Genomic DNA, 14148 nt, shown 5'->3' on the forward strand with positions numbered 1-14148 from the left:
GTCACTCTTTTGTTAACTTTGAAAAAAAGTACAGTAATGTTATTGGTATGTACCCTTATACGGATTTGTATATGTGTAATACAGCCTCAAACACTCTTTGCAGGTTTGAACGTGCCGGGACAGGGTTTGAATGAACAGGGTTTAAGAAGATCAATTGCTCAAACAGTTGATCAGCGTTAAAATGTGACTTCAAGCTGAGTTGGCTTTCAACAAAAGCTTGTGTGGTTGTGAAATGGGTTTGGTCAAAGTGAAGAATCTTGTGTGGGAAGGATCCAACCAGTTTCTAGATTTGCGTTATGTTAAAGAATGCAGTTGGTATAATCGGAATGCATCCTCTTGAGGAACTGTTATAATAAAGTTTTGTTTAGTTTAGATTGGTGTCTATCCGCTAAAGCTGTTCAGTTTTTAAGTCCTAAAGCCTTCTACAATTAAATGCGGAAGGACAATGGGAAGTTGAGGTGAACAATAGCTTCTTAAAATTTGCTTAAAGGGATAGTTCACCTACAAATTAAAATTGTCATCATTTAGTCACCCTCCCATTGTTCCAAACCTGTATCTTTCTTCTTGAAAACAAATGAGTATATTTGAAAGAATGTTGGTAACCAGACAGTTAATGGCACCCTATATAGTATAATACACCCTTGGTGTTTTTTTTCCCTCTATGGAAGTCAATGGGTGACGTCAACTGTCTGGTTACCAACATTCTTTAAAATAACTTATTTTGTGTTCAACAGAAGAAAGAAATTCATACAGGGTTTTAATAACTTTAAGAGTTTAGTAAGTAATGACAACATTTTCATTTTTGGGAGAACTATCCCTTTAAGTTAGGGATAGCTAACTACACTCTCCCCAGGAAGCTAATGCCTCATCAGACCCTATTTTGTTTTTTACAGTCAGACCACTAGAGGCGCTGTGACACAAACGGTAACGTACGGGCGCCTTAAAAACATCCGGTTAGGTGTTTTTCCTGTAGAACGAATGGGTTTGTGGCTCGTTACAAATTTGTATTTTACTTATTAATTTATATATAAATTCAACATATTTGGCGTCAAGAGACCTTTGTTGCCTTCTTGGTCTGCTTTAGGCGGAGACTAATCGAATCTGTATTGGTGTTGGTGAGTAGAAGCTTATAGGGACGATAACGTCACATTTGCTCTAATGTAACCTTGCTATATTTCATTGATTTTACCACAAACCTAGCATGTATCATTGTGTCTTTGAGTAATGCTTGTGTTTTTACTGTTAATGCGAATGACGCTGAATGTTCGTTTATGTTTATAACCGCTGAGAAACCACAATTTACTGACATATTCAAATTTGTTGGTGTTGAGAGACAAAAATATTTTTTTTATTGGATATTCACTACATAACTAACTTTACTATATAATGATGGTCAACCGTTTATGCAATATTGATGTATTTGTAAACATAATTTTCCTCTCACAGACGTTTGCCATTTTATTATTCAATCCCAGAAAATTGTCAACTTGTTTTTAATTATTTATTTAACTAGCTAACAGTTATATATTAACATTTTGATATTTCACATTTATATGTGTAATTGTATTTATCATGGTAGAGAATTTAAATACATTTTGGCCTGGTTTCACAGACAGGGTTTAGATTAGGCCTCGGTTCAGTTAGGACATTTAAGTAGCTTTTATAAATGTTCCTTAGAATTATAGAGTATTTTTTTTTTTTACTGATGTGCATCTTGAGACAAAACAATGGAATGACATATTTTAAGATATGCCAGTGCAAGTTGCTTTCAATTAAAACAAGTCAAACATGCATTTTAGTCTGGGACTATAGGCTTTAGCCTTGTCTGTGAAACCGGGGCGTTAGATTTAATTTACAAAAGATGAACAGTATGGAAAGTGACAGAGGACAGGGAGAAAGCGAATGTATTAAAGGGATAGTTTACCCAAAAATGAAAATTAGCCTCAAGTCATCCTAGGTGTAGCCTATATGACATTCTTCTTTCAGAGGAATATAATCGAGTTATATTAAAAAACGTCCTGGCTCTTCCAAGCTTTATAATGGCATATTATATAGCAAAATAATGGCAGTATAATGGCTTTATAATGGCAGTAAATCATGGGCTAATTTTCATTTTTGGGTGAACTATCCCTTTAAGACATATTTAATGTCATAAAAACAAAATATTCTGCACAGCAGGATTGAATGCACACATCCATGTACTGTTTTCGTTGACAAATTCAAATGTTTGTTGTTTATGATTCAGATGTGAAGGTGTTCCCCAGCAGTGGTCATGAGTGACAGTCATCCTCTGCGGCCGGTGAGCTCTGCGTCTGAGATCGACCACCTCCATCTCCTGTCAGAGCAGCTCGGCGCTTTAGTTCCCGGGGAAGAGTACAGCGATGTCACCTTCGTGGTGGAGGAGAAGCACTTTCCTGCGCACAGAGTCATTCTAGCGGCCCGCTGCCAGTATTTCAGGTTACTTTTCATGAGATGTTGCTTGTCTGTTGGGGGCATTTCTTGATTTAAATGATTTATGATTTGGCAATTTTGTACTATAGTGAATCAGTGTCATTTTATGAAACACATGCCTTTTTTTATTTTGAAAGTTTTTGTAAGATTTTAAACATTCAGACAAATGATGTGACAAAAGTGATGCAGTAATTTGTTAATAAATTGAATTATGTCAAGTTAAACTAATACATTTTGGTTTACAATAAGATTAATTTGTTAGCATTAGTTAACAAATGAAAATACTTCTAATGCATGTATTAATCTTAAGTCATTTGACTCATTTCAGCACTTACCAGTGCATTATTAAAATCAAAAGTTATCTGATAATATTATTTAAAGGGTTAATTCACCCAAAAATTAAAATTCTGTCATTCATTTTTCACCCTCATGACGTTTCACACCAAAGACTTTCGTTCATCTTCGGAACACAAATTAATATATTTTTGATATATTATAAATTAAGATATTTCTGTCCCTCCATTGACAGCTACGCAACTACCACTTTGACACTTCTTAAAGTTCATAAAGAGATTGTAAAACTAATCCATATGAATTGAGCGGTTTAGTCCAAATTTTTCTGAAGAGACAGTCGCTTTATACGCTGAACAGATTTTATTTAGGCTTTTAACAAAATTCTTACAGGTTTGGAACAACACAAGTTGATGGAGTGAATGGTGACAGAATTTTCATTTTTGGGTGAACTATCCCTTTAATGGACCTAAACTAACATTGATAGGTATTGATTTATACATTGATATAATTATCAATTTAGAAAGGTAACAGGTAATGTTTCACTGTCTAATTTAACTTTACAAACAGTTCAACAGTTCATAATGTAACCATTATGAAACAATTTCAGCCTTGAATAGCTCTATAGAAGACCGTAGTATCATTATCCAGCTCAATTTAGATTCAGTGTTGAGTCAGCTCAGTACAATAACAGTTTCAATGTTGCAAAGAAGTACCCATTTTGTAAAAGCATTTCTCGTTTCCAAAGTAGGCTCAAAATAACCTAACCTTGGTGAAATTCTTCTTTCATTTCATCCTTTTTCATTTCTTTGTCTTTACAACTCCTCAGGGCTTTGCTGTATGGAGGGCTGAGAGAGTCCCAGGCCCAGGCAGAGGTTCGGCTGGAGGAAACACGTGCCGAGGCTTTTTCCATGTTATTGCGGTATCTGTACACGGGCAGAGCCACCCTGAGTGAAGCCAGGGAAGAGACTCTGTTAGATTTCCTGGGACTGGCGCACCGCTATGGCCTCCAACCACTAGAGGGCTCTATATGTGAGTTCCTCCGCACTTTATTGAGCACGCGAAACGTCTGTCTGGTGTTTGATGTGGCTAGTCTGTACTGTCTGAATGGGCTGGCTGAGGCCTGCATGGCCTATATGGACCGCAACGCCACCGAAGTGTTGAAGTCAGACGGTTTTCTCACACTTTCAAAGGTGAGTGATAGAAAATATGACAATTTTAATGCTTAATTAAGTTTAGTATGTAATATTTCTTATGTTTGCTCTCTGCAGTCTGCACTGTTGACCGTTGTGAGGAGAGATTCCTTTGCTGCAAGTGAAAGGGAGATCTTTCAGGCCCTCTGCCGCTGGTGTCACCACAACGGTGATGGTCCTGAGGCAAAGGAAGTCATGTCATCAGTCCGTCTGCCCTTGATGACCCTTTCTGAAATGCTGAATGTGGTTCGTCCCTCGGGCCTCCTCAGCCCGGATGACCTGCTAGATGCCATACAGACCCGCTCAGAAAGCAGAGACATGGACCTCAACTACCGTGGCATGCTCAGTCCGTTTACTTCTCTCTGCTTATCAGTCTTTACATACACGAACACTTAAGCTGCTTTTCCAGCGTTGGGCCAAACCGTTCTCGCTTGTTTAACCGCTCAATTCTATGCCAATCTGGCCCAGCCTGTACAGATATGGTTTTATTAACGGAGCTGATAACGGGGCTCTTTGGATTATAATATAAGTGTGTCAGTCATTGTCTTGGTAATGCAAGAGTTTACAGACGGTATGTGATGTAAATAGCGACCGTGTTATGGAGGATGATCAGATATTTCTTTTAATTTTATTATTAACTTGTGTTTATATTGCTCAAATAGCATGCTTGGCCAGCTACAGAGAAACTGGTAGTCAGGCAACAGACGAGTTGGTTAGCCAACCGTGCTGAGAATTCTGGGTCGATAACAGTATGTTATCGTGCCGAACCAAACTCAAGTGGAAATATACCTGGAACCATTCCTTACCATTCTTATAACCGTTGGGCCCAACTGTGCAAAAGCTGCTTTAGATTATTAAAGGAAACAGAGGTCACATCATGACAAATCAGTTTACTTTTTTCTTGACTTGAAAAAAATATATATTACTGTCTAATTTTAAAACAATCTATAATTTATACATTATTATTATTATTATTGGGGACCAACTGCCTGCATCAAACATGATTTTCATCTTGTAGAAGTTTTATTGAAGCTCATTAGAATGTCAACTTGCTGACAAGTTAATTTGTAATATTTATTTAACTTTTTTTTTGCCTGTAATTGTATTTATTTACCATGACCAGTTTTAAAATAAGAAAAAAACAACTAATACCACAAAACCTCACAGAATCAATCAAATTTATTGCTAATAACCACCAACATTGTCACTTTCTTGAGGATGATGTTATTAAGAACCTGCTGGCTTTTATTAGTTAAAGAGATTTCACAAAAGACTAACACTAACACAGTATGGAAAGTGACAGAACATAATCCCAAATATTGCATATTAAGACAAATATGATAGAGAAACAAAAATGGTCTGCATGGCCTGTCTAATTTGAATGGTGTAAAATGGTCATGTATAACTAAATGACTATCATGTTTGGTGCAAAAAACCTTGACTAACATTATAAAATGTACGATATGATCTAATTAATCTGTAGCTAATAGTTTCTGATGGTAAAGATTTACAGTTTGTGTGTTTTTCTTAGTGCAAAGTATAATTAAAAATGTAAATATCTGGAAATTTTAGTTATTTGTTCACCTTTTACAACACTGACATGTAAAGATTCGTAGAGTACGGAAAATGTTTATAATGCTTCAGTTTGACTAAATTGTGTCCTTTACATGTCCTCTGCTTCGTTGTGTGTGTTGTAGTCCCAGAGGAGAACATTGCCACTATGAAGCATGGCGCTGTGGTGGTGAAGGGTGAGCTGAAGTCGGCTCTCCTGGATGGAGACACGCAGAACTATGATCTGGACCATGGCTTCTCGAGACACCCCATAGAAGAAGAGGGACGAGCTGCTGGCATCCAGGTCCGATTGGGTCAGTCCTCCATCATCAACCACATACGTCTACTGCTGTGGGACAAGGACAGCAGGTAATGCAACATTAATACAATACAGATGGTTTCAAAAAAGCTTTACAGTGATAAACAGGTAGATAATGATGCAAACAGAATTCAATTCTGCTGTAAAGCAGCTCTGAAAAAACAATAGTAAACAATCATTATTCAGTTCAGTGTTGATTCATTTAGGTTCAGTAACTGTGTAAAGTACATCAATTATGAAATCAATTCAGCTAAAAAAGTAGAAAACTGTGATCTGTCATCTTCCAGCTTAGTTGAGTTTTCATCCAATAGTGTCACTGCAGTCAAATCAGTAACACTGCTGAATATTAAGTGTCCCCAACTAAGCAAGCCAGAGGCTACAGTGGAAAGGAACCCGAACTCCATCAAGTGACAGAAATGGAGAAAAAAAAAAACTTTTGAGAAACCAGGCTCAGTCCGGGGGCCAATTCTCCTCTGGCCAATGAACAAACACGGTGCGATTATGATTCATGCTGCATCACACGTCAGAAGTCAGATTGTGAATCGGTAGCATTCAAAATATTTCATCCAGTTCCTTCTGCTTGAAGATCGGATTCATCACTCTGGTATGGAGACGAAGCTGGTCATAGGTCTGTGGGGAGGACTTGTCTGGTTCTTGTGGGCTTTGCTGAGGATCTGTGCCGATGGCTGTCATGTCGACGAGGTCTTCATAGGGGATTGTTCTAGTTGACATGGTCTCTGCTGACATTCAGGGCTGCGTTGAGGTCGTGTCCATGTGCAGGTCCACCATCTGATCCGGATATGACCCGGATCCGGCTGACTACGGTAACCTCGGGATAAGGATGGATGAGACAGACAGACTAATGTTAGTGTAGATGCCATTTTTCTTACCATGTAACAAGTACGTCTGGTGTTATGGGAAGTGTTCCCGGTTCCGGTTGACCTAATTTATGCAGCCTAACAATCCTTTAATGGATTTAAATTATAGACTCAAACTACTCGAACAAGGCTAGTAAGGCTGTTCCAGAGTTTGGGCGCTAAATAGGAAAATTTGAATAGGGAGCCAATGCATTGTTGACAGAACCGGGCTAATATGGCCATATTTCCTGGTTCTAATAAGAACTCGAGCTGCAATTTGGAACAGCTAGAGTTTGTTTATTAAGCATGCAGGGCAACCACCCAGTAGAGCATTATAATAATCTAGCCTTGAGGTCATGAACGCATGAACTAACTTTTTTGCATTTGTTATTTGAGAGCATATGTCATCATTTAGATATTTTTTTTTAAGATGGAGAAATGCGGTTTTACAGACGCTAGAAATTTGGCTTTCAAATGAAAGATTGGTATCAAAGAGCACACCCAGGTTCCTAACCGACGACGAAGACTTCATAGAGCAGCCATCAGTTGTTAGACAGTATTCTAGGTTATTACTTTTGTTTTTTTGTCCAATAATGTCGTTTCAAACTCCAATGGAGATTGTCTGCCGTTCTCTTAATCATATAGGCTACATTCACACAGTCATTTTTTGGGATTGACAACCGCATTACTTACAGTTTTGATTCTCTAAATATTCCGTATTTGGTGTTTGAACATAAATGTGTGTTGGCAGTGTGTGTACACAACCACCCTATAATGATAAAAATCCACCCAGTGATTTTTTTAAAATCATAAGCAACATCATAAGTCTCAGAAACAACCCGTTCTCAGATTCTGGGCAACGTGACGTACTTTTGCACAAGCTCCTTAAGCTTAGACCCGGCCTGTTTTGTTATAAGATGTAAGAATGAACATTGCAGTCTTCATGTACTCTCGTTGTTACTCGAGGATGGATCTGTACCAACTGTTTGTGATCCAGCTTACAGTCTCCTGAGAAGGGAGAGCGCGCACTTTATTACAGTTTATCCGAGTCGTTTTATGGATATAAAGTTTACCAGTTTATTTAAGCACCCCCTGAAAACCTGTGTATATATTTGTTAACTGTTAGTTCAGTTGTAACGAGTGTTTCTGTTTAATTCGTTGTGTATGTTGATGATAATGAAAGGGAGAGAGAGTTTATGGATAATACTTTAATGCGCACTTCTACGGTCTATTCAGCTCTTACAGTGATTTTCTGGCGTATAACTGACGCTTCATCTTTTGTGTGATGTACAATAAACTTCATAAAACTCATCAGTACATTTTTGTCCATCATTCGGACGCGGTCCGCTACAACAGGCTTGTACTAATAGTGGATAAAAGCAAGATTATTGTCCGACTCTGGGTCGAAATGAACACCACTACTGAGAGTTTCTGTTTTGATATCATCATTCCGTCAGATGAGATTGTCCTGACAGTGAGCGTGAGCTCGTGAAGCTCCGCCCTCTGTGCCGGCAGCAGCAGCTCATTTGCATTTAAAGGGATACACACTAAAACGGCACGTCTTACTCAGCCCCAAAAAGTGACAACTTAAATATGCTGTGAAAATTATCTATTGGTATTTTGAGCTAAAACTTAACATACACACTCTGGGGACATCAGAGACTTATTTTACATCTTTTAAAAAGGGGCATAATAGGTGCCCTTTAACACAGTGCAGGTTTTGAGAATGTGGTTGTGAGTCCTGAAACTATGCAGGTGTGAGTTTAGTTATAGAATGCAGTTGTCTCTCCCGTAAATAACTGAAGTGTGTGTGAACGCAACTGTTTTAAGGACTCAAATAAATAACTGATAACCGTATTCTGCTGCTGTGTGAACGTGGCCATAATGAAAGGAATGAGAATGGATGCCGATTAGCTCCAAAAAATTTCCATATGACATGCAATATCTTTGGATACAAGACACAAGAACCTCTGGCATTGATTATTGATGTTAAGCTTGGCACACCGTGTTTTCATGTGGCTTATTTTGAATGTACAATATCTTCACTAAACTTACTAAATTATGCCCATTTGCAGCATTTTGATGGCTCGCTCATGTCTGCAGGTCTTACTCGTACTATGTCGAGGTGTCTATGGATGAGCTGGACTGGGTACGTGTGGTGGATCACTCCAAGTTCCTGTGCCGCTCCTGGCAGCATCTCTATTTCCCAGCACGAGTTTGCAGGTAGAACTCATTACACAACAACTGAAATGAAAATTAAGTTTAGACAAAAAAGTGACGTTACAAAGAAAGAAAGAAAAATCCATTAATGTGATGGCGAAGCTGAATTTTCAGCAGCCATTGCTCCAGTATTCAGTGTCACACGATCCTTCAGAAATCATTCTAATGTGCTGAGTTGGTGCTCAAGAAACATTTCCTATAATCCTATAAAAACCTATATATTTCCTATAATCAGAAAACAGAGATGTGATGCTTAATATTTTTGTGGAAACAAATTTTTTCAGGATTATTTGATGAATAGAAATTGAAAAGAACAACTTCTTTAAAATAGAAGCCTTCTGTAACAATTTACTGCATTCTTGCTGAATAAAAGTATTAAAGTGCCCCTATTATGCTGTTTTAGAGGTTTCCTACAATAGGTTTACATGCATCCAAGGTAAAAATTTTTTTTAAATATTCTTCTAATATTTACATTGCACATCACCTCATTTCTCAAAGAGCCTAAAACCGGTTTGTTGGAAGATTCAGTCTCTAAACCTCTCCTTTTACGTGAGCCTACTCTGCTTTGATTGGTCAAATGGCCCAGTCTGTTGTGATTGGTCTACCGCTTACAGCATGAGTTTTCCTCAGCACTTGATACACAGTGATACGGACAGTAATGATGGCGGCGGTTTTACCGTATAAATCAAGGTTGTTTTTTTAAAAACTCATCCTTTTGAAGTGCATGCAAAGTGGATTCGCAGCGCAGAAAAGAGTGTCTTCTCGACACGTTCACATCATGAACCAAACTCTTCCAGTCTCAGGTACCACTACAGTGTTTGCAGGCGGGTCAAAGTTGATGTTCTCGGGCACCCAGAAAAGACCATTGGTGGGCATTATATAAATTTGTTACATTTTAACATGGGTATGTAACAGGAAGTAAAACTCGCTGATGACTCATTTCGGCAGTTCAGAGTCGATTCTTTCTTTTAGGAGACAAATTACTTTGTTGTGCACTTTCATTTTTAAAACCTTTTACATTCACAAACAAAGTTTAGTTACGTTCACATCATGAACCAAACTCTTCCAGTCTCAGGTACCACTACAGTGTTTGCAGGCGGGTCAAAGTTGATGTTCTCGGGCACCCAGAAAAGACCATTGGTGGGCATTATATAAATTTGTTACATTTTAACATGGGTATGTAACAGGAAGTAAAACTCGCTGATGACTCATTTCGGCAGTTCAAAGCTGCTGTATTACACACTGCATGAAAGGTAATATTCAAAAGGCATAATAGGGGCACTTAAATGTATTTAACAAAAGAAAAAAAACGTACTAATCCCAAACTTTTGAACAGTAGGTTAAGGTTTATGTTATGAACGGAGTATTATTACAGAATAGGAATTTTTAACTGTTTATTATATAATGCTTACATGCTAAACAAACCTTATACATGGTGTACAAGTTATTATATGAACATGTTTTTGGGGTAACTTTTAGTAAGTCAATCAAATACAAATGATATTTCCATTAGATTTGTTCAATTGTGACACCAAAAAAAGCAAATAGAGATCGTTTCAATGCTTATTATCTCTGAAAAGTTTAGGATGTCCTCCTGGGTGGCATGTATGGTCTAAAAGAAATCCAATACAAGCAAATGTCTTCTGCAGAGGAGTGAAATTAATTGTTAGGTTGTAGAATGTTATATTGCTATCTGACTGTGTTTTCTTGTGGACACCTTATTTATTTTTTTGTGAACTCAGGTTTATTCGCATTGTGGGGACACATAACACAGTCAACAAAGTGTTTCACCTGGTGGCTCTAGAGTGCATGTACACACAGCGACCTTTCACCCTGGAGAGAGGCCTAATAGGTAATGTAGTTTTCAGTGGTTATTCAGGAAGTTACACACGTATCAGCTCGGTTACTGAAACTCATCCCACGTCTCCCTGCAGTTCCCACAGAGAACGTGGCGACCGTGCAGGCGTGTGCTAGTGTGGTAGAGGGTGTGAGTCGCAGCAGAAACGCACTGCTGAACGGGGACACCAGCCACTACGACTGGGACTCGGGATACACCTGTCACCAGCTGGGCTCTGGAGCCATTGTTATCCAGCTCGCTCAGCCATACATGCTGGGCTCAATGCGGTACGAGATCTTATCTTACAGGCTAAAGAGGCCCTATTATGCCCTTTTACAAATTCTTGATTTTGTTTTTGGAGTCTACTAGAATAAGTTTTTATGCTTGAATGAATGTTAATTAACATTGAATGAAAATTAGCATTTACTTTTCACATATTTTACTATAATGCTCTGTTTAGTTCATGTTTCTATGAAGCCCCTCTTTGCAAAAAACGCAATGTGCTCTGATTGGTTTCCTGATTGGTCAACTGCTTTGAACTTGTTTGTGACTTTGCAACTTTTTTCATGCTCAAACAGCACTTTACACACTAAAGAAAGTTTACACACTGTAAGAAAGCATAATAGGTCCTCTTTAAATGTTATAATTCTGCCATGATTTAGGATGGGTTTCTTCTGTGGAAAATAGACAAAAGATGTTTAGATGATGATAAGTTAAACTCAAAGATTCTCTTCTCTCAAAAAATTACATTAAAGTATCATAAAAGTAGTCCATATGACTCGTGCAATGTGTTCCAAGTTTTCTGAAGCCGTACAATAGCATTGTGCGAGGAACAAAATGAAATGAATCCGTTATTTGCCGAAAACCTCCTCCGCCACAGATCTCAAATCTAATAACAGTGGATACAATAAAGCACTTACAGTGGAAGTAAATAGAAGAAAACAAGACAAGGTAATAAATTATATGATACACACCGTTTCGAATGTGTTGCCACAAGACTTAAATGTTATACATGCTAACACGACTAGAGTGATAGTTGCTTACTGTGTCACGAAAATGTATAGGTTGCTAGGCTGAATAGGAAATTGACAGGAATTGCCAGAAAATGCGTGTCAGGAGAAGTGTCTTTAAAATGTTTGTTTTCTAAATGTTTCTTAAATTGTCATGGATTAATGATGCCAATAATTTTGGTTTACAATCATGGTTTATTCTCATAATGGGTCAACCTGTTTTTAATGTAGCCTGACTTGTATTTTATTTTACTTTGCACAGTTTCTAGATGTAATGATTTTTGTACAGAGGAATTATTGTAAGCACTTTAAAATGATCTTGCATTGCAAGTGCCTTACTATAACTATATTTTGCTATATGAAAAAAATGATGAGTTGAAATAATCTTGTGTTTCTGAACCCAAAACAACAGGGTAAAGTTGTATTTAACTCAATATGCCTTTCAATCACTGAAGTCGTTGTCTCAGTCTTTGGTTTAGACATGCTGACGCTGTGAAATCTGTGTGTCTGTAGGTTGCTGCTGTGGGACTGTGATGAGAGGAGCTATAGCTATTACGTTGAGCTGTCCACAAACCAGCAACATTGGGTGAGAGTCATAGACCACACAAAAGTGGCATGCAGGTCAGTGAATGCTGTTTTTCTTTTTATTGTTACCTCATTATTTTCTTGCATTATAATTATTGTCTATAACCACCTCAGAGTTTACATAAGTTGCATGTAATTCTTACAGGTCGTGGCAGAATCTGACGTTTGACACACAGCCTGCATCCTTTATTCGTATTGTGGGAACTCACAACACCGCTAATGAGGTGAGCGATCTCTGCACACTTTCACAGGATGTGTTTCTGTGACTCCTTCCAGCATCACATTAATGCTGCATTCATAAGTTTACATTGATATAATATGATGTCAGTTTTTCATAATACTGCATCATATTGCAAAACAAATTATACATGCATTATTTGTCAAAATAATCCCATTTCTGATGATATTCTACCGCCCTAATGCACTCTTTTCACATGCTGTCTCCACTAGGTTTTTCACTGCGTTCACTTTGAGTGCCCTGCACAGGTGGATACGGTTGTTAAAGAAGGAAGTTCTGGACCAGATCAGCTCAAACCAGAATCCAGCTCCCAGAACTCCCGTTCACAGGGCCTGACGCCCCAAAAATCCTTCACGTCTCCACACACATAGACTGGATGTTTCTGATAAGACACACTTGAGATGCTCAGGTTGTGTTCTCAAGGTTACGTGCTGCTAAACAAAGAATTCTTTATATTTATATTGAGAAAATACTTGAGCTGATTATAACATGATGGTGAGTATAACAATTACTGTCACATGCACTTATTCTATTATGTTCACAAAAAAACATAATAATAAGTATTACAGACTTAATGGGTTTTGCAATACTGTCTCATTTATTCGATCTCTTAAAATTGTTTATCGTAGAAAAGTGAACCAATATCCTGTTTAAAATCAAAAATTAAAATCACCATGAAACGGAAGTTGTGATAGTCTTTCCTTCGCTATTGTGACGCTTGATTTTGTCCATTGGAAATTGATTGGATGGTTGGATAAATGTGGTTTGCTATTGGTCGATTTCATGTGAGTGACATGTTGTATGTACCGCCCTCTCGCCAGTAAACACATCATCAGAGAAGAGAAGTTATTTTGATTAAAGATTACGAGGGCACATGAAAAAAAAGGCATGCATAAAACATTTATAATAAATACTGCAATATTCCATAAAAAACAAGATTGGTCAATTTTGATTTTATGGTGATGGCTAAAAGAATAAAATCACCATGAACTGCATAGGCCTAAAAGTCTCTTGAATTTTTAATTATTTATTATAATGCTGACTCATTTTAACTCTAAACGCATTGTGGTTGACACAAACAAGCTTTATTCTAATTGCAAGTGATCCTGTATTTAATGTAGTCTGGGTTTTTTTAACAGTTTTTATGTTGTTCATGATTTTTATGTTGTATCTAACTAACTTCTAGAGTTTGATTGGATACACAGCCTTTGACGTCAACAACAAAATATTTTTTCTTCCCCCTTCAAAGTCCCTAGGTTATGTCTTATTTTACGTATCCTAACTTGAAGGGGAGAAAAATATATACCATATTATATATATATTATGTAGTTGCATTCTATTATTTGCATTTGCATTTTTTATTATTATTCCTGGCTAAGATCTGGGATTCCTATCAGTACAGACTAGGATTTGGACCAAATAAGAACCACTTTAAGGATGCTCAGAAGTGAAAATTGTTGAATTTTATTGTAACCCAAGCTCTTCGGTTAGAATTGGGGCTTATTTATTGTCAGGTGATGATGAGAAACCGAGACAATGAAACAAATTGTGAAAGTGACTCTTCAGTCAGATCACATATTAACATGCTTCCTTCTC

At 37.5% G+C, this 14148-nt stretch overlaps 1 protein-coding gene across 3 annotated transcripts; it reads left to right on the forward strand.

Annotated features, from left to right (window-relative positions):
- The first annotated feature begins 867 nt into the window (after positions 1 to 867).
- Positions 868 to 13565, forward strand: btbd9 (BTB (POZ) domain containing 9). Of its 3 annotated transcripts, none has more exons than XM_079634362.1 (12): positions 895 to 982; positions 1085 to 1115; positions 2246 to 2457; positions 3572 to 3935; positions 4014 to 4281; positions 5633 to 5855; positions 8766 to 8885; positions 10625 to 10734; positions 10817 to 11006; positions 12243 to 12350; positions 12460 to 12538; positions 12765 to 13565. In XM_079634362.1, the coding sequence occupies exons 3-12, from the start codon at positions 2273 to 2275 to the stop codon at positions 12921 to 12923; spliced, it is 1806 nt and encodes a 601-aa protein (XP_079490488.1). In that variant the 5' UTR covers positions 895 to 982; positions 1085 to 1115; positions 2246 to 2272; the 3' UTR covers positions 12924 to 13565. The 3 variants fall into 3 exon arrangements, with proteins under 3 accessions (XP_079490486.1, XP_079490488.1, XP_079490487.1); XM_079634361.1 differs by having other exon boundaries at positions 910 to 1004; XM_079634360.1 differs by having other exon boundaries at positions 868 to 1115; positions 12765 to 13564.
- The last annotated feature ends 583 nt before the right edge of the window (positions 13566 to 14148 follow it).

The sequence above is a fragment of the Phoxinus phoxinus genome, assembly GCF_949152265.1.
Source record: "Phoxinus phoxinus genome assembly, chromosome: 14".
Taxonomy (NCBI): Eukaryota; Metazoa; Chordata; class Actinopteri; order Cypriniformes; family Leuciscidae; genus Phoxinus; species Phoxinus phoxinus.